This window comes from Lepidothrix coronata, unplaced genomic scaffold (assembly GCF_001604755.1).
Source record: "Lepidothrix coronata isolate B3197 unplaced genomic scaffold, Lepidothrix_coronata-1.0 Scaffold10, whole genome shotgun sequence".
Classification (NCBI taxonomy): Eukaryota; Metazoa; Chordata; class Aves; order Passeriformes; family Pipridae; genus Lepidothrix; species Lepidothrix coronata.
Window position 1 is genome coordinate 6,462,083 of NW_016690190.1, and position 24,089 is coordinate 6,486,171.

General features: G+C 48.3%; 2 protein-coding genes across 4 annotated transcripts in view; one reads left to right on the forward strand and one right to left on the reverse strand.

The window, feature by feature from the left end:
* The window catches only part of DDX11 (DEAD/H-box helicase 11), a 17,441-nt gene extending 2,779 nt beyond the window's left edge, over positions 1-14,662 (forward strand). The window contains exons 5-26 of the mRNA XM_017804605.1: positions 817-862; positions 1,385-1,492; positions 2,036-2,123; positions 2,601-2,803; positions 3,363-3,515; positions 3,620-3,666; positions 4,446-4,525; positions 5,804-5,848; positions 5,965-6,032; positions 6,556-6,594; positions 7,071-7,194; positions 7,687-7,824; positions 8,283-8,395; positions 9,004-9,076; positions 9,393-9,496; positions 10,279-10,428; positions 12,371-12,439; positions 12,611-12,711; positions 13,120-13,204; positions 13,815-13,890; positions 14,078-14,232; positions 14,353-14,662. Of these exons, the coding sequence (XP_017660094.1) occupies positions 817-862; positions 1,385-1,492; positions 2,036-2,123; positions 2,601-2,803; positions 3,363-3,515; positions 3,620-3,666; positions 4,446-4,525; positions 5,804-5,848; positions 5,965-6,032; positions 6,556-6,594; positions 7,071-7,194; positions 7,687-7,824; positions 8,283-8,395; positions 9,004-9,076; positions 9,393-9,496; positions 10,279-10,428; positions 12,371-12,439; positions 12,611-12,711; positions 13,120-13,204; positions 13,815-13,890; positions 14,078-14,232; positions 14,353-14,382 (2,095 nt within the window). The 3' untranslated portion in view covers positions 14,383-14,662. The remainder of the gene's footprint in view (positions 1-816; positions 863-1,384; positions 1,493-2,035; positions 2,124-2,600; positions 2,804-3,362; positions 3,516-3,619; positions 3,667-4,445; positions 4,526-5,803; positions 5,849-5,964; positions 6,033-6,555; positions 6,595-7,070; positions 7,195-7,686; positions 7,825-8,282; positions 8,396-9,003; positions 9,077-9,392; positions 9,497-10,278; positions 10,429-12,370; positions 12,440-12,610; positions 12,712-13,119; positions 13,205-13,814; positions 13,891-14,077; positions 14,233-14,352) is intronic.
* A 50-nt stretch (positions 14,663-14,712) lies between these two features.
* Positions 14,713-24,089, reverse strand: part of WASH1 (WAS protein family homolog 1) — a 43,570-nt gene continuing 34,193 nt past the window's right edge. For all 3 annotated transcript variants that reach the window (XM_017804846.1, XM_017804848.1, XM_017804847.1), the window contains exons 5-11: positions 19,184-19,320; positions 18,135-18,270; positions 17,842-18,046; positions 17,401-17,565; positions 17,028-17,186; positions 16,340-16,408; positions 14,713-15,822 (exon numbers count right to left, since the gene is read on the reverse strand). In XM_017804846.1, coding sequence (XP_017660335.1) covers positions 15,671-15,822; positions 16,340-16,408; positions 17,028-17,186; positions 17,401-17,565; positions 17,842-18,046; positions 18,135-18,270; positions 19,184-19,320 — 1,023 coding nt within the window. In that variant the 3' untranslated portion in view covers positions 14,713-15,670. The remainder of the gene's footprint in view (positions 15,823-16,339; positions 16,409-17,027; positions 17,187-17,400; positions 17,566-17,841; positions 18,047-18,134; positions 18,271-19,183; positions 19,321-24,089) is intronic.

Here is a 24,089-nt window from a genome sequence, read left to right on the forward strand (position 1 = left end):
CTCTGGATGCTGAGCGAATGACTCGAGATTAAGTTCCTTGCATTGGAAAAGCAGAATGGAACTCAGGACATCAGATGAAGCTGTCAGTCCTGTAGATTAGCACTGGCATCGTTTGATACTCTAAAGGGAGAGAGATGTTCACATTTCTAAAGACGGAGCTTCGGCATAAAAATCTCATGCACACTTTTCTCTCTCATACATTTGGTTTATGGCAAAAGCCAGAAGTCATAATTCAGCACAAAAAGTCAAATGTGTTTAAAATACAAATTTACTAATTAGTATCCAGACAGATCCTTCTGCCTTAAAAAGTGAAAAATACTTAACTTCTTCATTTATATGCAGTTTATCAAACATTAAACTGCTGTTGCCTTTGAGGAACTCTGTGGCAGCCGAGGGCTTTCCTGAAGCTTTTCTTTGTGCAATAGCTGGAGGGTGGTAAATTGCCTCTACAGGGAAAGCTTTACACAAATAAATAGATAAATAAGCTCACCAAAGAATGGTATAGCAGTGATTAGCTTATGCCTGGGGCTTAGAAGCCCCAGAATCAAAAGAAAAAAAACTCTTGAATTTGCAAAAGGCAGAGCCCTAAAGACATTTTCCTTTTAAAGAGCAAAGCTCGACTTGATTGTGCACGCTTACACTTTTCTTAAAAAGCTGATTTTTCTTTTACCACCTGGGTTAAGATCTGAGGCTTTTTTTTGAGATGACTTAATCAGCTCTCTCTTTTGAGACCTCTCTCTTGTAGTAGGGCATAATTTGATTCTTACTGCCACTGATCTGCTGAAAGGGAACTGTTTGAGCTTTCTCTTTTCTTAGGCTGGAAGAAGATGATGATGATTTGGAAGAGGAGCATGTGACTAAGGTGAGATGAGGAAAGTAAATAGTGTCATTTCATAAAATAGTGTAGGAGTGAGCAGAATTATGGCTTCCTTGCACCTTTCCAACAGTCATGTGGTACAGAAAGATTTAGGAACTAACATAAGAACTACCAAGTTTGTTGATAGTGACAACTAGTTCTGCTGTGCTCATCTCCTTCTGGACTACACTGGCTGCCTAAGCAGCTTGCTCTGCTAGCACTGCTTAATTTTTGCTGTGGCTTGCTGTAAAAGCACACTGCAATAAATAGCATTTTATTACTCTCCAATGGTGAGTCCTTTATTTTATGGAGATGTTGGAAAATTAAATGGAAACAAAGACAAATGATAGGAGAAAACAAAGATGGGGCTTTTAGCCTCAACAGTTGTGACACTCAAACTTGTGTTTTTGAAGGCTTGAGCAAGGTGAACCTTGTTGAATGCTTGGCTGCATCCTTGCAGGATTGGTTGTAGGTAGGGGATTGGCTTCCATGTTCTTCTTGTCTTCCCTTTGCTCTCCCTTGCTGCAGATTTACTACTGCAGCCGCACTCACTCCCAGCTCTCTCAGTTTGTGCGCGAGGTGCAGAAAAGTCCTTTTGGCAAAGACACACGTCTGGTTTCCCTGGGATCCAGGCAGGTATGTGGTGTTGTTCTCCGGGGACCCAGGGGGCACGTTAACCTAGTGTGAGAGACTTTGTCAGGAGGTATGTGGATCTGGTGCCACAGAAGGCACCTCGGGGGTTGACTGAGTCTCCCACTGGAAAACTAAAGTCATGGTTCTCAGCACAGATCTATGTGATGTAGATTCTTCTGTGAACTCTCTTTTGGTCACTTACCCTTTGATGTAAATGCAAGAGTCTGTTTTACCTTTTCTGATGTGGAATATTACAGATGTCTGAGTCACTGAGAAGGTGCTCCTCTTACTAGTACGTCTGGCAGCATTTTCTAAAAGCTGTTGTGTAGCAGTGAGCCCTCTCAGTGCACCTTTCCTCATTTTTTTCTCCTTGCTACGTTTTTATGGGTTTTGAGCATGTTTTTAGCAGTTAGTGTGCACACTGTCTGACTGGTAGACTTTTCTATTTTGGAATCTGGCCTAAGATTGCTTTAAAGAAGCAATGAGAGCATGGGGCTCTCAGTTCAGAGTTGACCCCCTTCCTCTTCCTCTCTTTGCACGTCCCAGAACCTGTGTGTGAATGAGGAGGTGCGACGCTTGGGTGCTCTCCAGCTCATCAATGACCGCTGCATGGAGATGCAAAAGAACAAACATGGTAGGAAGACTTCCAGCCTGGGGAAGCAATTGCTGATAAAGCTGCTTTAAGAGCCTGGAGACAGTGGGCACTGCCAATCAGTTCTGGAAAGAGAGTGTTAGGAGCTTGGACATGACAGGTTGGAGGAGAGAGCTAGAGATCCCCAGCACTTTTACTTTTCTTGATCTCAAATCTAGGATGCTGAGATCTGGATGTATTTTCTCCGTGTGTTAAGTTGGTCAGGAGTTCTGGTACGGAAGGGTACTTGTGTTTGTTAACTCCACACTAGAAATGTTGGAAAATGTCACGTGGCTAAATCTAACTGGCGAGAGTAGTGTTCACTGTGGAGATGGAAATGTTAAAGCTGAAAAATTTTTAAATCAGTGATGGGTCAAAAATACATGACAGAGCTTGCTTTGAAATCCGTGAAGTTCTGCACAGTGGTTGCTTTAGGCTGTTGTGGGTTGCTCATGGCTTTCTTGTGATTTCTGCTGCTAGAAAAGAAGAGTGATGAAGAGAATGAAGGGAAGAAGAGACGTGTGAGCCGCGCCGTGTGCCCATTTTATTCCTATGAGCAAATGCAGTTTCTCCGCGATGAAGTTCTAGTGGAAGTGAAGGATATTGAGCAGTTGGTGTCTTTGGGAAGGGAAACCAAAGCCTGTCCATACTATGGGAGTCGATATGCCATTCCTGCTGCTCAGGTAAGGTGTACAGTTTTAGCAGAATTAATGCCAGGCGCTCTAAAAATAAACCAGTTGCCTGCTCCCTCCAGTGCTGTTGCTCAATAATGTGGGAGTCTGTAAACGGGCTGTGTTTCTGTCAGCTGTAGTTTTGCTGAGAAAGCAAAGGAAAATGAGAATTCCCATCAGAAGTTAATAAGGAGGCTGTGAGTATGTCTCAGCATTCTGAAGTATTTGAAAGGTTCAGTAACTGTGAGGCAATACTGACACATGGGTGTGCTCTTAGCTCTTCTTCCTTGCTTGGTTCTCTCTCAGAAGATGTGCTTTCAGTGCTTCAGAGGAGATTTGGAAGGTAACCTGAGCCGATACGCAATTGTAGCATAATTATTTCTCTTCAGCTTACATCCCAGTGGCCCTCTCAAGCGTGTGCTCCTGTCTCTCTTCCTGCCTTTCCCATAATAAGTCACTTGGCTGAATTCTGCAAGGCCCTCTGAGATGGGCCTTTAATGAGTGGTTGGAGAGTGCCGTAAGTTTGCAAGGATGAGAGCTGGAATCAGGGCAGTGTGTGCTTCTCCTGTAGTTGGTGGTGCTGCCTTACCAGATGCTCTTGCATGAGCCTACCAGGAGCGCTGCTGGGATCAAGCTGAAGGACCAGGTCGTAATCATTGACGAGGCCCACAACCTCATAGACACCATCACCTGTATCCACAGTGCGGAGGTCAGCGGCTCTCAGGTGAGTCACGGCCTGGCCTGTCAATGGAGAGGGAGCTCTGCGTCCAGCAGACTGCCCTTTCTTCACTGCTTGGTAACAACAGCTCCTTCTTTCTGTTTGTGCAGCTTTGCTGTGCCCACTCCCAGCTGTCCCAGTACATGGAGCGATACAGGTGAGGATCTTGGGGCAAAACTGCACAGCAGTGGCAGGCAGTGTGGATGCCGTGGCTTTTCTCGTGGCTGCAGAGTCTTTCTTGCTTTTCCCTGATGGAAAGTTACTGCATTAATAGTTCTGCAGATGAAAAGGCACTTGCTTCATTATTTTTGTCTAGAATCTGTCTAAGTCAGACTCCTGGGGCTGGTATTAAGCAGTGAGAAGGGGATACCCTGAGGATTATGGCTTTCCCTTATACTCTGTTCCTTTCCAAATATCTCCCCCTAGTCACTTCTACTTTGTGATGCAGAGTTTTAAAAGATTCAGTCTTTTATGTCTCTCCTGGACCTTAGTCTTTCATGTGCTGATTGGCATTATGGTAGAGGCAGTAAGCTCTGAGGAGGAGGAAGCTGTATGTGGGTTTTGGCTCTGCATCTTGTCATCCCTTCAGTGGTTGGATATTGTGCTCAGTGCTTTGAATAACTTTGAGTTTGTGGAGCATTATTGCAACAGGGACTTGAGGCATCACTGCCACTGTAATAACAAACTGTAACTAATGTGTGAGGAGAAGGGTGGTGGTAGGAACAGTGTGGGATATGTGAGTGAGTGCTTTGAGGTGACCTTGGGCAGGATGTCCAGAGGACTATGCTCTGTCACAAATAGGGAGAGTGAGCCTGGGAGAAATCATTCTTGGTTCCTGTCTCTCCAAAATGAAGAAGAGTTCAGGTACTTGTTTCTGCAGCTTGTATTAGTGCCTGAAGATGTTTTGGGGCCTAATATGTGTCTCATTTTTCATAGGAAACGTTTGAAGGCAAAGAACTTGATGTACATTAAGCAGATCCTGTATTTACTGGAGCGGTTTGTGGCCATGCTGGGAGGTAAGGAAACCTGTTCTACATCCAGAGATACTGATAGACTCTGAGCTAGTTAGTGCTTCTTCAGGACACTGTTCCCTTTCCCACTCAGCAGAGACTGTGGGGAAGTGTTGCTCACGTATAGGTTCAGAAGCCAGTAATTTTATTTCTTAGGCTGTTTTGTAAGGTGGGGAAGTTGACTGGTGTCTACTTGACCCCTTCTCTTTGTTTCATTAGCTGAAGATCAGCAGATGACATTGTAAGTTGTAGAGGCAGTTTTCTTCTCTTTCTGTGTGGTTTTCAGATCTGATTTGAGTGGGGATGGTGTAAGATTCCAAGTGAGCAATACAGCAGATGTATGACAGTGCAGCACAAGACCTGTGTGGCATAAATCTCCTCGGTCATCTGGTAGCAAGGCCTCTACACATGTCAGCATGCCTCTGCTGAATGAATCTTTCTTGAGTGGTGCCTTTCCTTTGTGAAAAAATTACCATTTTGCTGTGATTTTAGATCCACAGGAATTCACAGAGCTCTTTTTCTCTAATAATTTGCATGCTAGACCTCAGCATGTCTTGAGGGGAGAGCCTGTCCTAAGTTCATAAAGACCTTCTTCTATGCCCTGGAGAAATGCAGCCCTTTGGGGCAGGGGACTGGTGGTGCTCTCAGATGTTACTTCTCTTCCTGCTCTGTCCTGCCACTCTTCTCTTCCCCATACTCAGTGAAGTGCTTTCATTAGAAAACGCAGCCTGTGTGCAGCTTCTTGACTGTGGCTACAAAAGTGGGATGTGAGGTGGATGTTAAATGCTAGGACATAAAACGCAGCGAGGGGCAGCAATTAATCCTGTTCTGGTTGTTGGGGTCTGGGCATGGAGGTGTCCTCAGGTTTTCCCTTCTTCCCAATCACCTGCCAGCCTCTGTGCCTCCCAGCTCCCTGCTGCTACATTGAGGAGGGATGCACTGCAGTCCCTGTCCCTTTACCTTTGCAGCATGATGACTACATAGTGTGTGAGCACTTCAGAGCACCCACCCTACCTGCTGCTTCCTGCCACAGAAGGAATGTAGGTGGTACTTCTTAGGATGCTGCAGCACGCTTGTCCTACAGTGTAAGGCTACACTGCTGGGCAAAATAAAACTGAGTGGGAGCTGATGTTTTGTCTGCATAGCTACATTTTTGCAGAGGTGTAGTTATTTCTTGGGTTTTGTCATGATGCAGTGTACCTATCAGCTCAGTCGTTAGTTTCTTGCTTAATTTTGAGACAGACCCATTGAAAGCCTTCCTTGAATTGGTTTCATGTTTTACAGGTAATGTGAATCAGAATCCTGGCTGTCAGACAGTTTCCCAAACAGGTAAGACTGGAGTGAACTCCTGGTGTGTGCAGCTGTCAGTCTGTGGGTGTGGGCAGTAAGGGGCTGCAGGCCCAGCAGTAATAAAGTTTTTTCTCCTTTACCCCCTTTTCTTTCAGGGACAGTGCTAAAATCCATCAATGACTTTCTATTTCAGAGCCAGATCGACAATATAAACCTCTTCAAGGTAATGCAGATGTTGTTGTCTGCTGGGGCACAGGTGGTGGTGACTTGTTCGAGGTTGTTGGGGAGTGCATGTGAGAGCTGGAAGTAGAGCCAAGGCCCACATGGCAGATTCTCCCCACCTCCCCAGTGTATAGGTCTCTTCTGCTGCAGTCTGGGTAGAAGTGCACTGAGGCTGGATAGGTGCTCTTGGAGTAGAGGGAAGCAAGTGATTAAGCATGTACAAGTGCAGAAGCTGCCTGTAGGCAGAGCTAAACTGTAAGGGCTGAGGATGCAGAAACCATACTACTCGAGTATTGTCACCCATCCCTTGGACCTCCAGACACAGCCCCTTAGCACTGTGTGTTTCCACTCTGGATGCAATGTCTTTGTAATAAACTGTTGTCTGGGAGGCAGAGCTCACAAAGAGCTGTGCAACTCTCCCCAAAAGCACAGTAAGTGATATCCCTGCTGGTCAGGAATCAAGGACAGCAGGATAGGAAAAGAGATACTGACTGCCAGTTCATTTTTCTGTCTTCCTCCAACAGGTTCAGCGTTACTGTGAGAAGAGCCTCATCAGCAGGAAGGTACTTGCCCCCGAGGTTTTATGGTCAGCAGTGTTCCAATGTTGTTTCACATGTGGAATGTGAAGTGGAAGATGCAGCAGCTGGGATGGGAGCCTGTCTTCTCCACCCTGCTCTGCAAACAAAATGATTCCTGCAAAAAGCACTATATGTGCAGATTAACTTTTGCTTTTCCAGCAAAGAAACATACAATGTTGTGTACCATGGTATTCCAGTGGGTGCTATTTCTGTGCTGCTTGGCCTCAAACCTGCTAGCTGGGTAGACTTGTGCTGGAGGAACAAGCATCAGACTTGTTTTGGTTTTGATTCAGTAGCTGTAGGAAGGTAATGGAAGCTGTGGGCTGTGCTGATAGATTCTGATCAGGCTGGTTTGTGAACACCTACTAAGGAACTTTATCTGTGGCAGACCAGCAAACCTGCTTTTATCTTGGCTGATGCCTACTGTTGGTATCTTAGTGTATGTGCCTTTTGTTTGGCAGCTTTTTGGGTTTGTGGAGCGATATGGAGGCCCTGCCGCAGCTGTGAAAAACAACAAGGAGAACCAGAAGATGGCTGGTTTGCAGAACTTTCTCCTGACCCTTCAGCAGGGATCTGATAAGAAGGGTGAGTTCAGACATCCTCCCCTTCAGGTACAGTGAGGATGTGGAACCTGCATCAATCTGCATGAGGAAAGGTGGGAGGCAGATTTGAAGAATGAGAGACTGCAGGAGGTGTCCTGCATAGGTGTTTTTTAACAAGTTGACCTAGGCAACTATACATTTGATTAGAAGGTCTCCTGAGGTCCCTTCCAAGCTGAATGATGGTGTGAGTCCATATTCACACCACACACACTCAAGCTTTGCACTGCTGAGACCTGCTAGCTCCAGGTCCAGAGCTACTGTGTGTAGCTCTGCTTAGTGGTGCCGACCACAAAAAGCAGATCTTTTTTTTTTTTTCTTTCTTAGCAATGAGACAGAATTTGGGTTTTCCCTTTTTCTGGGTCTTTGATCTCTGCCTGCACACGTAGACCAGGTATCATGTTCCTGTAGAACATACTTCATGTTTAATCCCTGTCTTTAGAAGTATTGCCTGCCTCTCCTTTTCTTTTTGGGCCAGAAGGCACCCCCCAGAGCCCTCCTGTGGAGGCTGAGAACGACCAGCTCCGAGCTGCCTCTCCACTGATGCAGATTGAAGGATTTCTGTCAGCCCTCACAAATGCAAACCAAGATGGCAGAGTCATTCTCAACAGGCAAGGTACTGGAAAAGGCGAGCTGGGGAGAGGTGGCATGGGTCAGTCACAAGCAGGGAGCTTCACTGGCAGTGAGGGAGGAGATCTGGAGCCTGCAACAACATTTCTGTGCCATATGTAATGCAGGCTGGCAGGCTGGGTCTGTCTGAGGATGTTCATGACCCCAAAGGAATTCTTAACTAAGGGCATTGGGGCCAGGGTTTGCAGATCTCTGCTCCCACTTTGGATGTTAGTTTTCATCCTGCAATTTACTGCACCTCTTCTACAGCTCCAGAGACATTAGGAAGCAGAAGGTAACTTCCAGGTTGGCGTTACTGCCTCTGTCAGCGTTGAATAGCAAGTCCTTGCTTTGTGAAGTGAGGACCTGCCAGAGTGCCCAGGGCATGAGGGAGAATCTCTTATATATCCCTGAATGTGTGTATCCCACAGCTAGCTCCTGATGCTCCTTCTCTCCTTTTCCAAGGCACAGTTGGTCAGAGCAGTCTCAAATTCCTCCTGCTGAATCCAGCTGTCCACTTTGCCAAGGTGGTGGAAGAATGCCGTGCTGTAATCATTGCTGGAGGCACCATGCAGCCGGTGAGGAAATCAGGATGCTGCACTGGGATCTCAGGATTGCTGTCTGCAGTCAGGCATGGAAAGAGAGCAGCTAAGCCCCACTGGAATGTGCTGCTCTTCTTGCTCCCTGTGGTGTGTGTGGGAAAATACCTCTCCTACCTGCTGTATCTCCCTGGTGTGGGTTCCCTGCATGAGGTGTCTGTCACTGCCTGTTTGTGGATAAACTTGTAGGTGCAAGGGCAGGATTGCCCTCGTCAGCCTTTCTTGTCCTCAAGACGATACAGGCTGAGCTCTTGGTAGTTTGGAACCAGCACGGGTAGCAGTTGGAGGACCTTGATACCATCTGTCGTTCTGCAGGGATAGGGATCCCACAGGGACCATCCCGTAGGGATTCAGGAAAATCAGTCCCGATGTGCGCGGGCAGGGGGCGCTGCCGCTTCTCCGGCGGGCCGGGAGCACGGGCTGGGCTGGAGGCTGTGCGTGTTCGGCATTCCCTGTTCCCGATGTGCTCATCCCGGAGGGATCTGGCCGGCGCTCCCTCGACACTGGTGCTGGAGGAGCAGTACAGGTGCCTCTGGTGTGGTGTCTTTTGGGCCACTGGTACTTCACATGTGGCTTGTGGTTCGTAGGTGGCTGATTTCCGAGAGCAGCTGCTGTCCTGTGCTGGTGTGGACCCTGCACGTGTCCTGGAGTTCTCTTGTGGTAAGTGTGCCAGGCTGGCAGGGAGGGGTCATCAGCTGCAAGTGCTGCAGTCTGCCTTTGGTGCTGTTTTGTCAGGGCAGCAAAGGCATGCAAGTTCCCTTCCCCTCTGAGCTTCCTCAGTGCCAGTACTGGCAGGCAGTGTGCCATGCCTTCTTCCCAGGGCCTCAGGGAATGGAAGTAGAGCAGCTGAGTGACTTAAGCACTTTGGCTTAGCCAGGAAAACATTTGCCTCTGTCATACAGGTAAAGCTCTTCAGCTTGTGGCGTTTGTGCCAACAGCAGTGATGTTGACTCTCACTACTTGTTTTTGGCTCCAGGACATGTGATTCCTCCAGAAAACATCTTACCCATAATCCTCTGCAATGGTCCTTCCAACCAGCAGCTGGAATTCACCTACCAGACAAGAGACCTGCCCCAGATGGTCAGTCTGTCCTTTGTTCCCTTCCTTTGGATCCCTTTTTTGCTTCGCATGCTTATGTTTCATAGGACAGTATGCTCTCTGAAAGGTTGGCTGATCAAAAGCCACAGCAAGGGAAATCTGTAAGAATTGGGGCAGGTATGTTGCCAGGTAATTGAGAAAGAGAATAGCAAAAGGGATTTTGAGCTGCTTCCTCAAAGGTAGCTTTTGGAGATGAGTTATATAGCAACTTCTGTTTGGCTGTACGGAGATCCTGCAGTTGTGTGCTGGGCATCAGGAGGAGGTTTCTGACTGTGTGTCACAGTTTGAAGGGCTCAGTGACAGTGGAGCAGGGCAGCCCTGCAAAATGCAGCCCAAACCACAGGGGCAGCAGCAGGTGTTTTGGCACTTTTACTTCTTCCCGTGGCAGGCCAGTAAACACTCAAGGCCAGACACTAGATCTGCTCTGCCCCTGCTGAATCTCCACCAGATGTGCTAACTAGCTCTCAGCATCTATTCTGGTGTGACAGCTCCCATCCACTGAGGCAAACCCTCCTTTCCTGAGTGACCAGTGCTCCACAGCGCTAACAGAAACCCGGAGTTAGGGAAAAAGGTGGAGAAATGAAGAACTTTGTCGTGATGCTCAGCTCCCCTAGAGAGTTCTCTTAGTCTTGGCATATTTCCCACATTTTTTCCTCCCCTAAGGCACGTCACAGGGAAAGTGTGATCCTGGGATTGAGCACAGAACTGGAGCAGCATTAGCTGGAGCTCCTGCCAGCTGCAATATGCTCTTACCTCTCTTGCAGATGGATGAGACAGGTCGGATCCTTTGCAACCTGTGCAACGTGATCCCTGGAGGTGTGGTGTGCTTCTTCCCCTCCTATGAATATGAGAAGCAGGTGTATGCACACTGGGAGAAGACAGGGCTGCTCACCCGCCTGGCAACTAAGAAGAAGGTGATTGTGCAGCCGGGGCAGTTGGTACTTTACATGGAGGTTTCAAAAATCAAACAATTACATATGCACTACAGGCCTCTCTCTCCGAGTTGTTCTCATACCCTGCACAGCAGAGCAGAGAGGATGTTTATCTGGCTAATCCCTCCAGTTACAAATAAATGGTACTTCCCGGGTGGCTGATCACTGAGCTGGGATCTAAATTAGACTGAATGCAGCCATACGTTCTTTAAGTGCACGGTCTGTGTAGTGGCCATGGGGGGAGACAGTCTTTGCTTTCCATCACCACCAGGCTTGTTCCTGTGTGGATGGGGAGGCTGTTCAGATTGAGCTCTTACAGGGAATTTGTTTTTCCCAGGCTCAGTGTGTCCCTTGAGCACAAACCAGCACAACCAAGGGGTAGGCAGAGTGGGGCCACACTGCAGTTCACAGGAAAAATGGTGGTTTGCTTCCTGGTAGATGTAACACAGATGAGAACTGGAAGACCAGCAGTGGTGACTCCTGGTAAAGGAGTGATGAAACACATTAAAGAGGGAGATCACTGCAAATATAAAAATCTTTGCAATGACTTTTCACAAGTATTTGAAGATCAGGCGTACTGAAGATCAGGCAGTTCAGGGTGTGGTGCAGGGATCTTTGATCACATGCCAGGGGGGTGAAAAAGTTACAAATACCCTGACTGTGACTTCTGTTTACCAAAAGCTAAATAACTTACCATATGGATTAGGAGAGCACAGTCCCAGATATTTCACAGCCTTGGTGCCAGCATTCTGGCACATGGATCTGCCTGTAGGTTTTTGTGGTGGAAGTATTATGCTTCGGCTTCTCCACGTGTTTGTACAGCTACTATTCCTCGTGCCTTTCAGGTGTGTCCTGTCAGGGTCCCAGTGCTCTGGCTGGTGCCTCCAAGGCTTTGTGCCACAATCACGCAGTTTGTTCTGCCTTTCAGCTCTGATTTATTCTCGTTTGGCCTTTGCAGTCTCCAGTAAATTGGATATGCGTTAGCAAGGCAATTTGGTACAACTGCAGCAAGTGTGACTTTCAGCTGCCTACACACAAGACCAGACCATAGGAGGGGAAGGCTCAAGTCCTGAGGTGGCTGTGATGACATCACACTGAGATTGTATATAAATAATGTAGGGGAAATTAATTTAAATCAAAGGATTAAATAGCTACTCTTCAATAAGTTAGTTTGGGCCTATATTTGTAATTGCCAGTTATTTTTCTACTGAAGGACTGATTTTGACTGGTAAAATCTGATAGTACTTCTTGCCAACCAAGAAATCTCATCCTTTAGGTTCTTCACTGTCACAGAGAAGACAGATGTTGCACCTCTTGTTTACTAGGAAAACAACTTGTGATTTAGGCCAAGGTGCAGCATCGATCAAAATACAGCTTAATTAACTGCAGGGGCTTTCAGTAACTAATTAGGCATGCAAGAATAACATAAAGATATATTACTTTATTTATGCATTGCATAAAAAGCTGATTTATTCACTGGGCAAGTGAAGCTATCACTTGGAATTAATTAGTGATTCAAATTGATCAGTCCTGTCACTGTCCTCCAAGATCTTGGAGCTGGAAAGTCTCCTCACCCTGGAAGATCTTGATTCATAGGTGCAAGAGGTGCACGCTGCTTTCCTACCTCTCAGCTCTTGGATAACTTCTAACTTCTTGCAGAATTAAAGAAGTCTGCCAAAGCTGAAGGGGAACATTGGGAGGGCAGGAGCAGCTGCTGCTCCCTTCGTAGCCCAGCTGGAAAGTGAACATGCAGTGCATTTCCATGGTGGAGGGGAAAGGTGCTGGTTAAGTTGGTTTTTCAGGCAATTTGCCTTTCCCTAATCTCAGTTCCATATGCTGTTTAATGGCGTGAGAGTGAAATGATTTGCTTTCTTTAAACTGTTTGCTTCCTGTTGTTGCAACTGACGCCTTGTGCCTGTGACAGATCTTTCAGGAGCCTAAGAAAGCCAACCAGGTGGAGCAGGTGCTGGTGGAATATGCCAAGTGCATAAAGGTAAGCTGAGCTGGCAGGCTGGTGGGAGTGTTGCATCCCAACTGGTGTGGGAGTGCTGCTAAAGAGGGCACTGCAGCTTTAACAAGAGGGCTCTAGCTTAGGTGAGGGAGTGTTTCTGAAGCACAGAAATTTTCCCAACTCTGGTTTAAGTTGATGGTCCCTCTCCTGCAGCGCTGCAGCCAGGCAGGAGGACAGATGACAGGGGCCCTGCTGCTTTCTGTAGTTGGAGGCAAAATGAGTGAAGGGATCAACTTCTCTGATGACCTGGGAAGGTAAGGTGACTGCTCCTTCTTGAGGGGTGAGCTCTGGCTTGTGGTGACTCCAAGCAGGATGGTCACGTCAGTACTTGCATAGATAGAAAATCCTGGGGAGCACATGACCTCAGCTGACGCTTAAAGCAACAGAAGGGTCGGCTGGGTGGTGTAAACCTGCTTGTCCAGGCTACTTTTCCTGTGAATGATGCAGTTAGGCTTGCTGTGCTAGACAATCTCTTGTTCTGGCACCCCGAATCCCTCTGCAGCTCTGTTCACAACGTGCTTGTCAGACTGCTGTGCTTTATTGCTGCCTTTGGTTATCAGGGCTGGCTGTCTTTTGGGGGTGCAGTGACCTCTAATTTATCAGTCTATTGGCAAAGTGCTATAGGATGAGACATTAAGAATAATGCACTCCCTTCCTTGCAGGTGTGTGATTATGGTGGGAATGCCTTACCCCAACATTAAATCTCCAGAGCTTCAGGAAAAAATGGCTTGGCTTGACAAAACAATGGTAACAGATTACACCTCTGCCTGTTTCACTTCTGCTTTATAGTATTAACTTTTCTCTCAGCACAGGCATGCAAGAGATGCCTTTGAAGGCTTTGTTTTGTTTTCTCTGAACTTGCCGTGGTTTCCCAGACTGTGTGGTACCGAGAGCACAGCCTTCTCCAGGCAGCTCATGAACAGGTGGTGCCAAACACAGGGAAGAAGCTCAGTGGAGGGAAATACCATCAGGGCTCACTGGGAACTCTGAGTTCCGAAGGGAGCAAGGACCCTTTACCCCAGAGGAGGTGGCAGGGTGGGGTGGTAGAAGCTGCTTGCCAGGATCACTTGTCTTGGGTCATTTGTCCTTTCTTACTGCTCACTGGATGTGCTGTTCCCGAGCAGCTGGGGGCAGGATTTCTGCCTTCAAGGGGACCATGGGCTGGCTTTTTGTGAATGCTCAACATAGTTTTCTGACTGCAGCCTTTCTTCTGTCCCTCCTTGCTCTCCGCTTGGGGTCTGCCTTGCCACCCGCTCACTCTGCAGGGGTAAAAGCGTTTGCCTCACGTTGTCATTCAGACTCCCTAGTCTGATTTACATCTGCCTCATGTTCAGACTTGCCTATTTCTCCTTTCCAGCCCAGAGCTGCTGGCCAGGCACCTAGCAGAGTGCTGATTGAAAACCTGTGCATGAAGGCAGTAAACCAGTCAATAGGTAATTCATCCTTCCTTGGACAGGCTGGGGGGTACAAAATGTGACAGCACTGAAGGAGCAGGGTGGGAGAAAGGAAGCATTACCCAGTCGTCTGGGTAATCGTACTTAGAGATGATGGGAACATGAGCTTCCTTGTCTGAGAACAAACACTTGACTGGGCCATTTTTTGTTTTTATGCTCTGTACAGGCAGAGCCATTCGGCACCAGAAGGACTTTGCGAGCATCCTGCTCCTGGACCACAGATATGCACGGCCTGCCATCTTTAACAAACTGCCACAGTGGATCAGGGAGAGAACCCAGGTGAAACCTGCCTTTGGATCAGCATTTGCAGAATTAAGAAAGGTCAGAACTTCTATCTCATGTACTGCTCCCCAGACTGTTTCCCATTGTGCCCATCTTGACTTGTCTCAAGTCTTCCCTTTAGAATAAAGGGACAAATTGTCTGGTTTTGTGTGTTCCCAGTTCCATCGAGGGAAGTTGGATGTTTTGTGATGTGGCCCAGAGAACAGACGGTATTCACCTCTGTGAGTTGCACCTCTGAAAAATGGGTGAAGCAACACAATCTGCTTTTGTATACCATGGACTTTGTAAATCTCTGCATTCTGCCTCCTTTGTGGATGTTTGCTGTTCAGTATCTGAGCACTATGATGGTGAGACAGCCTTCAGCACCATAACCGGGAGGGAAACTGGTTGTAGGTCTGAGGCAGGTGAAGGTAGTAGCAGCAGGCTTCTATTTGTTTACAGCTGTTAAGGTTTTATTTAAATTGATTAAGCTGTTAAGGTTTTATTTAAATTGATTAAATACTTTCAAAACATTAAGTATGGGGAGTATAATTATTTTCACTGAATACATCTGTTTTTTCCCATCAACCACCACATGTAGGAGGCCTGATGGTCAATGACAACATAGAGCTTTTCACAGGAATTGTAAACTAGCAGGCCACTAGTTTGTGTCCTGTTGGAATAACACACAGCTGGAGTGGTAAGCCACAAGGCAGCTATGGGTAACATTTCTTATCCTCTTGCTTCAAGCTGTCAGTAGATTCAAGGAGCGGTTCGTTCTTTCCAGGGGAATAAGGATATGGCCATAATATAGCACTTCTCCTTTGATCATGCTTAGGCACAGGGCTGCTTTGTTCTTTCTACTGCTTAAGTTTTTCAATTAAAAGTAACTTTTTTAGGTTAACATTCCTGGGGTTCTTTCCAAGGTTATAGATCAGTGCTGGAGGGCAGCAATAACAACAGGGACAGCTAGGTCATCCCACAGCCGGCCCCAGCTTGTTCTGTCATCCTGAGCAAGTTTCTTCCCAGGAGCTTCCTTTTCCTCTCTGCCAGTTTCAGCAGCTGGATGCTACCTCTCAAGGCTCTTCACAATGAAGAAAGTACTTATAATTATGACAGAAGAGCTGTTACCCACTCCCTGTATGTTAATTAGCCCCACAGGGAAAGAAAGAGCTGCCTATGAGAAACTTCCATTGTGAGTCTCCTGCCCCTTCAGAGGGTACCAACCCTGCACAAGCTCTGCCTTCACCCCAGTGAAAGAGGGAGGGGGGGCACCTGCTTCTAGCAGCTGGTGCCCTCTGGCTTGTGGCTTGTGATGCTGTGCTGTAAGGCTGGTCCCCACCAGCCATGCGTGGACAGCTGGGCTTTCCCTTTCCACACCCTTAATTGATGACACTTCCCCCTTTTACCAAAATGAAGGTGGAAGGACCTGCTTCCTTTAACTTTATTAAAATTTTCAGACAGCAGCAGATTGACACTAATGCTCAACTGACCCCACCTATGACTCCCAGTCATCCTCATCCTCCTCACCCACGGGCTGCTGTGGGGGTGGGAGGGGTGGAATTGAGTCCGACATGCGAGCAAAGGCACCAGCAGGACTGCCTGGAGCATTGGCATTCCCAGAGGCTCCTGGCCCTTTCCCTGAAATACCTGTGATGGAAGGAAAATCACCAGTAAGTGACACCCAGGGACTAGAGAACACACAGACTCAGCAAAGGGGAGGGGGAAAGCCATGCTCCCAGCACCCAGGTAAGCAGAGCTGCCAACATGTTCAGTGCTGCCACAGTCCTGTGCCAAGGGCTCGTTTAAGTACAGCTCCACCTGAGCAAGTCCCTGCTGTTCTCTGCCCAGCACTGAGGCACGGTCTGGCCCTAAATGCCCCTGGCTGGGCAACTCAGGTGCCCCCCTGGGTGAGGGGTCCAGGTAGCTTTCAGAGTTCATCCTCTGACTGAGACACACAGCCTCCTCCAGTGCCTCCAGCTGGACTTGAGGTAGAGATTCCTCTGCTCACCCTCTCTAAAGACACTCCCAGTCACACTGTGGTACACTTGCCAGGGAAGGTCTCTCTGTTCCTGTTTCCAGAGCTGTGGCTGATACAACTGAGGTGCCAGGAAACACTCTCCCTCTTTCCTAGGGGGAAGGAGCAGCCCACCCTGCAGGACAGTACCTTTGCGCCTCAGCACCAGTTTATTGAAGAGGTCTGACATCAAATCTCCACCTTGTCCCGTAGCTCTCACTGAAACAGGAGAATAAGTCAGTCAAGAAACACTAGCCTGAACCAAGCACTATGGCAAAAGCATTCCCCTGCAATACTACCTTCAGATTAAAGAAAAAAAACCCTAAATCTCTATTTTTGTATCACACTCCAAAACTATAGCCCAGTTTCAGGTCAGCAGAACACTAGGCCCTGCAGGGTAATGGCATCTTCTGGGGAAATCCAAGAGTGGAATTCCTTGAGGGGCTGTGCATTTGCAGTCTCATTCTGCCAAACCAGCTCCATCACTCCCCTCCCCAGCTACCTCAGCCAAGGTGCTCAGACTGATTCAGCCTTGCCCCTCTTGGCCCTGGGGTTTCATTTGTGTGCCTGCTCCCCATGCAGCACACGGGAAACTTCTACATGTGCCCTGAGACAGAGCGTGCCTCTGTCAAGAACATGGATGCCCTGGCAGATAGGGTTCAGTGAGTTCACAGAATGGGAAACACCTGAGACCTACACAGGCCTGTGAGGAGAGAGAACCCCTTTCTGCTCTCTAAGTTCACTGTGCTCCTGACTTGCCCTCCTGCCCCCAGACCCACACCTCCCCAGCCTGGGGCAGAGAGCAAGGAAGAGCAATTCTGCTGAAGGGCCTCAGCACCTTGTTCCTGTTCCTTCTGTTTCTTTTTCTCCAGCTTCCTCTCCTTGACACTGCGGAGGTTGGCCTTCCCAATGCCACCGGCCTGGCGGATGGACTCCAGGAGACTGGCACGCCCAGTAGAGGGGTTCACCACCTCCTTTGGGGCTCCCTGGACAGAAGCTGCAGGGACAGGAAGGACAGGCAGCACACATAGGTCAGTGCATCAGCTACAGGCCCAGCCAAATTCCAATGGAAAGGGCTACTCCAATACCCTGCCAGCCTCCCCACTCTACTGGAAGGCTGGGAAGGCACAGGAAACCACCCAAGGACACAGGCTGAAGCCAAGGAGTCAGAGTCAGACAGGGCTGAAGCTGTGGAGATGCCTAGCCCTTACCTGCAGGCACTGTGTTGCTGCTCTCCTCGTTTGCTGTCCGGGCTGGCTCCAAGGGGGCCGTGGGCTGGGGCAGGGGCGGCGGAGGAGGCACAGTGGTTGGCACAACAGGAGGCGGCGGGGGAGGCGGAGGGGGAGGAGGTGGCAATAGTTCAGCATCTTGAAGATCTGAAAGATGAAAGAAGTTGTATCTGAAGGATCCCAGAGAATGGCACACTGTGGTCCCTCCTCCCAAGCCATGCAAAAGGTGAGGGAGGTAAGGGGCCTAAAGTCAGGCCAGCGCCTGAGCCAGCTGCAGGTTTCACTCAGTCCTAAGCACAAGCCAAAGGTATCTCCAACATCCATCTTAAAATCTCTACCAAGGGACTTTCTGCTTCATCTCCATCTTCTAGCAATCCCTGCCTTCCTCCTTCACAGGGTCCTGGGATCAGGGATTGGAAATACCTGGTTGCAAAGGCTCCACCAACTCAGTGTTGAAGGTGGGCAGCTCTGGAATAGCACTGCTGGGGGCAGACGGTGCGATGCCAGGGCCCAGGTCAGCGCTGTACATGAGATCTGCAGCGATGCCAGGCAGGTCTGGCAGGTAGGATGGCACATCAATCTCAGGGACCTGGCCCAGATCTGGCACATAGAAGTAATTTTCAGCTACCTAAAAGAAACCCAGACCAGCAAGATAAGGCAGTGACTATGCACTTGCAGCAAACAGGGGCACTGCAGGGAACACAGCTGCATCTCACCTGTCGGTCCAGCTGTCCCCTTTTGGTGATGGAGAGAGGAGCATCAAAGAGCTTCTCTTCTGTCTCTGTTTCCAGAGCCACATGGGTCTTGGTCACTGCTCCAGCCAGAGGATCCAGGAAAACATACTTCTTGTACCTAAGAGTAGAGGACATGTATTTTAGTGATACTACCTCAAGAGCCAAGGCCAGAAGAAAGTGTACGCAAGAAGGCCGTGGAGGTGGAGACCTCCTGACTTCATTCAAAAAGGTTGGGCCTTCCAGTTTCCTTCTTTTAGCCACATTTTCCAGCCCTTCCCCTTCACAACCAGGAAGCGATCAGCTCCCCACCCTGCCAGTGCAGCCTCCACAATCACCCTAAAGCAAACCCCACTGCAGTGCCACCATTGCCAAGCTCTCCCTTTTCCACACCCAGCCTGAACCATCCCACAGCCTGCGGCAGGACACCAGTGACTTGTCACTCAAGGTCCAGGAGGAAAGACAAAAAGGGAAAATGATCCATGGCTCAGGAGAAGAAAGAAGATCCAGCAGCTGAAATCTCTAAAAGGGCTTAAAGAAGTTCTTCAATATGGGCAGAAGGAGGAACCATAAGGCAAAGCCCAATAATGGAAAAGGGAACTGCAGTGAGGGAGGAGGTGGAGACATTGAAACAGTGAGGGCAGTCAAGTGATGCTGCAAGGAATCATCAGGAGAAGAAGCAGTACCTAGGCTGGCACAGAGCAGAGTGACAGCACATCTCAAGGCTGGAGAGAAATTACAGGGGAACAATAGAAAAAACTAAGTCGGGGACACAAAGTGCAAAACTGGGTTGAATGCAGATGAGTAGAAGATCAGGTGCAGATAAAACAACTCCCTCCACCCAAGGGAAAGAATGGGGAAGAAAGGGTTCCTAGCTGGAAGCCAGTGCAGATGTAGCAAACCTTGTCCTATCAGGATCCTGATACGTAACACCCCCAGGAAAGCAAGCAGTTACTGCTACCCCTGGGGAAGGGAAAGCTCCTCTGAGGACAAGCAGGGGCAGGTGAGCAGCACAGCACTGCTCCAGCTCTCACAGGTTCTCGGTGGTATTGAAGAGTAGCAGGGAGCTGAGGGAGCTGATGTTCCTGGGAAGGCTGCCAAGGCCTTCTTCTGCATCATCCTCCTGGTGAATTTTGGTGCTCACGCACACGGGGAAATACTTGAGCTTTTCCTGCAAGAAAACAGATAACAGGTAGTAAGACACTAAAACCATAGCTGGTGGGGTAGCTCTCCCCAGCCACCACAACCCACACTGCTGGCTGCACAGTACGGTCTGGGAACCCTACTGCTTACTGGGAACCGTACTGCACAGTACGGTCTGGGAACCCTACTACTCTCTACCTCCCTTTGAGGAAGGAAACACATGGACAACATTGCAACCCCACATTCATCACAAATCTTGGCAGTTGAGACTCGTGGCACGTGCTTTTGGTGCCATGGATGGGTCATATTGAACATGTTGCTGTGGCAAGGACCCACCAAGATAAAGCCACCACTCAGGCTCTATAGTCAGAGGCAGGGATCAAGCACAACAGTCTAAAAGGTGTTTGTTACAGTGTCTCCAACTGCTACACATGTTCATGCAGGCAGAGTCCCACAAACATCTCTATTACCTCCCCTCTGCTGCCTTCAGTTGATGTTTTAAGAGCTGTGATCCCACTGTTGGGGTATGCAGGGAAGGTAAAGGAAAAAGAGGTTAGGAAAAAACAGAGTGCCTGCACTAGGCAAGAGATCAGGCAGAAAAGAGTGTGCAGGGTGGAACGTGTGCCAGATGGTTTTGCAAAGCCTGAGGGATTTGCGGGAGTTTTCAACTCTAATGAACTGAAATCTCCTCTCTCTCGGTTCTAAAACTTCATGCATAATATATATAGAACTCCCTTTAGAAAAGGACTTATTACATCTGAACTGCCTGACTTTTATAGAGCACAGGAATTGCCATCCCACAGTGTTTCAGCTGGCGTGACAGTGCCCACTGCCACATGCTCCGGGGTATGAAGCTCAGCGCCCACAGCACTCTTCGCTCTAGTGGGAGGAAAGGCATCAGTTCCTGAACCCAGAGACAGTTTGGGAGGGGAAAACCCACCACTTCAGACCCCTTCACACCCCTGAGCCCCTTTACAACTTCTGCTTTCTTCACAATCTAGGGCAAGCAGCAGCCTGGCAGCCGCAAGGCGGTAAGTGTTCATATCAGGAGAAACCAGAGCAGTTTGTCAGGTTAAATAACTGGCCACATTTGTGGTTTCCTTCACCAGAAGATGACCACTTTGAATACTGCCCATAGCTTCCTACAGCCTCACTACTTCCAGCATCTCTGCAGCATCCCATTCTCTGTATCATCTCTCCTTGTATTTGTATGGGGGAAATGGAGACCACCATTGGTTCAGTTTTAAGACCACATCTCAGTGACACAAGCAGTGTGTCCTGTTCGAAATTTCAGTCTTGGATCTGGTAGCCAGAAATCCTAAGAAATGGCTTAGTCATAGCTCAGTTAATCCACTAGGAGTTTCTATGATGCTCTGAGTCTATAAAATGCTATAAGACCTGGGAGATTTTGATTTAATTCACGTTCCAACTTGTGAAAAATACACTGAAATGAACATCTTGTATTTTTTTTTTCAGAAGTAGGCAAAAATATACAAATTCTTATTTAGAGACTGTAGAAGCAGACACTCAAAAATAAAAGTTCTTTTGATCATTAATATTCATTTCCCAATGTTTAATTTTTTAAGCATGAGGGAGTACTGACTTTTTTGCCAGAACTGTTCAGACACACTTAGCCCTAAAGTCATATATATATTTTTTTAATTCTCTCTTTGTAGATTTCAGTTAGCACTGGAAGACTGTGCGTCACTTTAAGGGTATAGTGAGAAACCAACCATTACCCACATTTACTTATAAACTTCATCTAAGGCAGTTATAAAAGCACTAAGCATGAGTATTACTCTGAAACTTTTAATTTAAATGCCATCAAAGTGCTAGTCTTATTCGAGTACCTAGATCTGTTTTGAAATTTGGAACAGCTACACACTGTCAATAATATCCCACATCTGTAAATTCCAGAAGTTAACACGCCATTTAAAAAGTAGTTTTCTTATAGGAAGATTAAAGCCTAAAGCCAAAGTTCAGCAGCCTTGACATACTGAAGTCTTGAGGGATGCTTGAATGCTCAAACACCCCAGCCTGGAGTTTGGTAACTGGCAGGATCACACCCCCAAGGACACTGCATTTTCAGGCATTTTTCTTCATAAGAACCTACAGTTAAAAATACATAAAGTCACCCTGGTTCTGAAGTTTAATTAAGCACACGGTATTACAAAGGGAATTGGTGTGATACACCACAAATCCCACTCTCCCATACCAAGGGAGTGCTTAGGCTATCTGGAAAAGCACTTCAAGATAAGCAAGTGGCAAAAACCTGGTTTAGCCTCCCCATGCCTATGGTGGGCTCTGAGAGAGGCAGAATTCCCAAGGACATGCCAAGTTACTGACATTTCTGAAGCCTACCAAGGTTACTCCAGCAGCAGACTGTAACTTTTGCTTGCACCTCTTCTGAAGTCCAGGCAGACCATGTCTCCCACCCCATTTTTCAGCCTCCCAAGGGGCACGTGCAGCACCCATACACAGCTCCCACTGCAAAGGCAGGGCACAGAGCCTGGGAAGCTCCACAGGGCTGCAGCCAGCTCCCTGCTGAGCCCTGCCCAGCTGCTACCACAGCAATGTCTAAAGCAAGTGGCTTTCCAGGCTTACCACAAGGACTGTGTTTCTGGCACTCTAATCCATTAGTCCTTACCTTACCAACCTAAACAGTGTCCACTCAATGACTGAGTTTTCACTTGCTTGGGGTGGAGGGGGGAAAGAAGAAATTCTAAAGGGGGAACCATTTTCAAATAAACTGCAGAACCACACAGATTTCCAGCTCAGCTGCTTTCCCTCCTGAGCACAAACCCTAAATGCTGAGCACAGGCTGCCACCGCTTACTCTCAAACCGACAGGAGCAGAGTTTGCTTTCCTGGTGGGGCATGTGTGAGTGGAGTTAGAGAAGGCCACTGTGACTGCTCCCAGCAAAGAGGCCCTCATTAGAAGTGAAAACAAGCAGTGAGCCTCTGCTGAAAGCTCTAAATAATTGAGGAGGGCATAAATGCAAACATTAGACTTCTCCCTGCCACATTTCATTATTGCAAGGCACATCAGGCTCCGTGCTCAGCTATGGCTGAGAAGGGTCTGTCCCACTGGAGCACAGTCAGAGCTCGGCCGCACCAAGCACCACTCAACACACCAACTGCTCCTGGTGCAGGGCCCTCCATCATTCACCAGCTGGAAGCAGCATCCCCCCATCCCACAGAAGACATGAAGGAGCTCATGTGTGTGAGCCTGACAAGAGTGACCAGGCTCCTGCATGACACAGGGTCAGCAAAGCCAGAGAAAGATCAACAGCCACATAGGACGATCAAAAGATGGGTCACAGGAGGGGAACAACAAACACAAACATCTCCCAGGGCCTGAAACAAAGTCCCTGTGGGGATGGCAGCCTTAGTCACAAAGGGCAGAACATAGCAAAGGTATGGAGACTGCCTGGGACTGGGAAGAGGTGGCATTGCAGGCAGATGGCTGTGGGGAAAGGCTTGCACAGCCTGCTGGAGCCAGCAGGCCAGTTGAACGGGCACACCATTGGCTCTCTGCAGGACACTGCTTTCTACCAGCTGAAGCTCTTCTCAATTCCCCTCCTGTCTGAGGGGCTATACATTGGCACCAGCCCTTCAGGGCGGGGACACATCTCCCTGTCCACTCACTGCTCACTGCCTACCTCTGCCCCCCCAAGCTCTGATGGGACAGGGCCACCAGCCAGACAGCACCACTAATTGGCCTCCCAAAGGCTGGCAGCAGGTCCCATGCAGCTCTGCCCTGCCCTACTGCCAGGACCCGAAGGAAGCAGGGACCCTGCTCGAGGTTGCCAGCTGTCCAGTCAGCCAGCAGCCCTGCTTCCTTGGCCTGGCTGAAATATTCATAACTACCTCACTGTGTGAGGCCTCAATGCCATTAACACTCAGGAAAGTTTAGCATGATAAATTATTCAGTGGCAGCTTTATTTTTGGGCCAAGTCACACATGGATTAGGAAGGAAGTCTCTGTAGGGGTGGAAAGCAGGGAAGTTGTCAAGTTGATCCCTTAACCTGCCTGGAACAGCACATTTGCTACTCCTGACAGAGCACATACACATCAACTTTAAGCACATCAACTTTTCCTCCTGTCCTTCCAACCCAGGGTTGTTGACCCAAATTGTTGAAGAATCCTTTGGTAGCACTTCCTGCCAAACCCATTGCTTCAGACCTCCCTAAAACCTCCCCTCTCTGCCACTCAATCCACAGGTTAAAAGGGAACTCAAAAGTTCAGAACCTCCTTCAATGCCACCAGCTGCAGGCATCTGTGCTATGGGCACACCTGGAAGCCCCAACTGGGCTGAGAGATTCAGCCCCTCTGAAGGGCTTGAAACCTACAATAGATGAGCTACATCTATTGTATGTAGGCAAAGGAAAAGCAAAGCACAAACTAAAGAAGCATCAAAATGATCTTCCCTCCTCCCCAAGATGTACAACTTTGCTGGGAACCAGGAAGGGACAATACCCAAGTGCAACAATTTCCAATGCTCTAATGAGGGACTTCTTTTTCTCCTGACACACTCACAATCTTTCTTACCTTTCCCCTCTCACCATCGCTTACATCACAGCCTTCAGAAACTATTTTCCAAACAGCTACGACCCTGATCCCAGACATACACAGTCGAAGGATTAAGCCCAGGCAGCAGCACCCACCAACAATTGCTGCAGAAAAGAGCATTTCAGGAAATGGAACTCCTCCAGAGAGTTGGCAGCTGACAGACACCCAGAGCACTCAACCACCCAGACAAGGTCTTGGACTGACACAGCCCTCTCAAACTGGCATC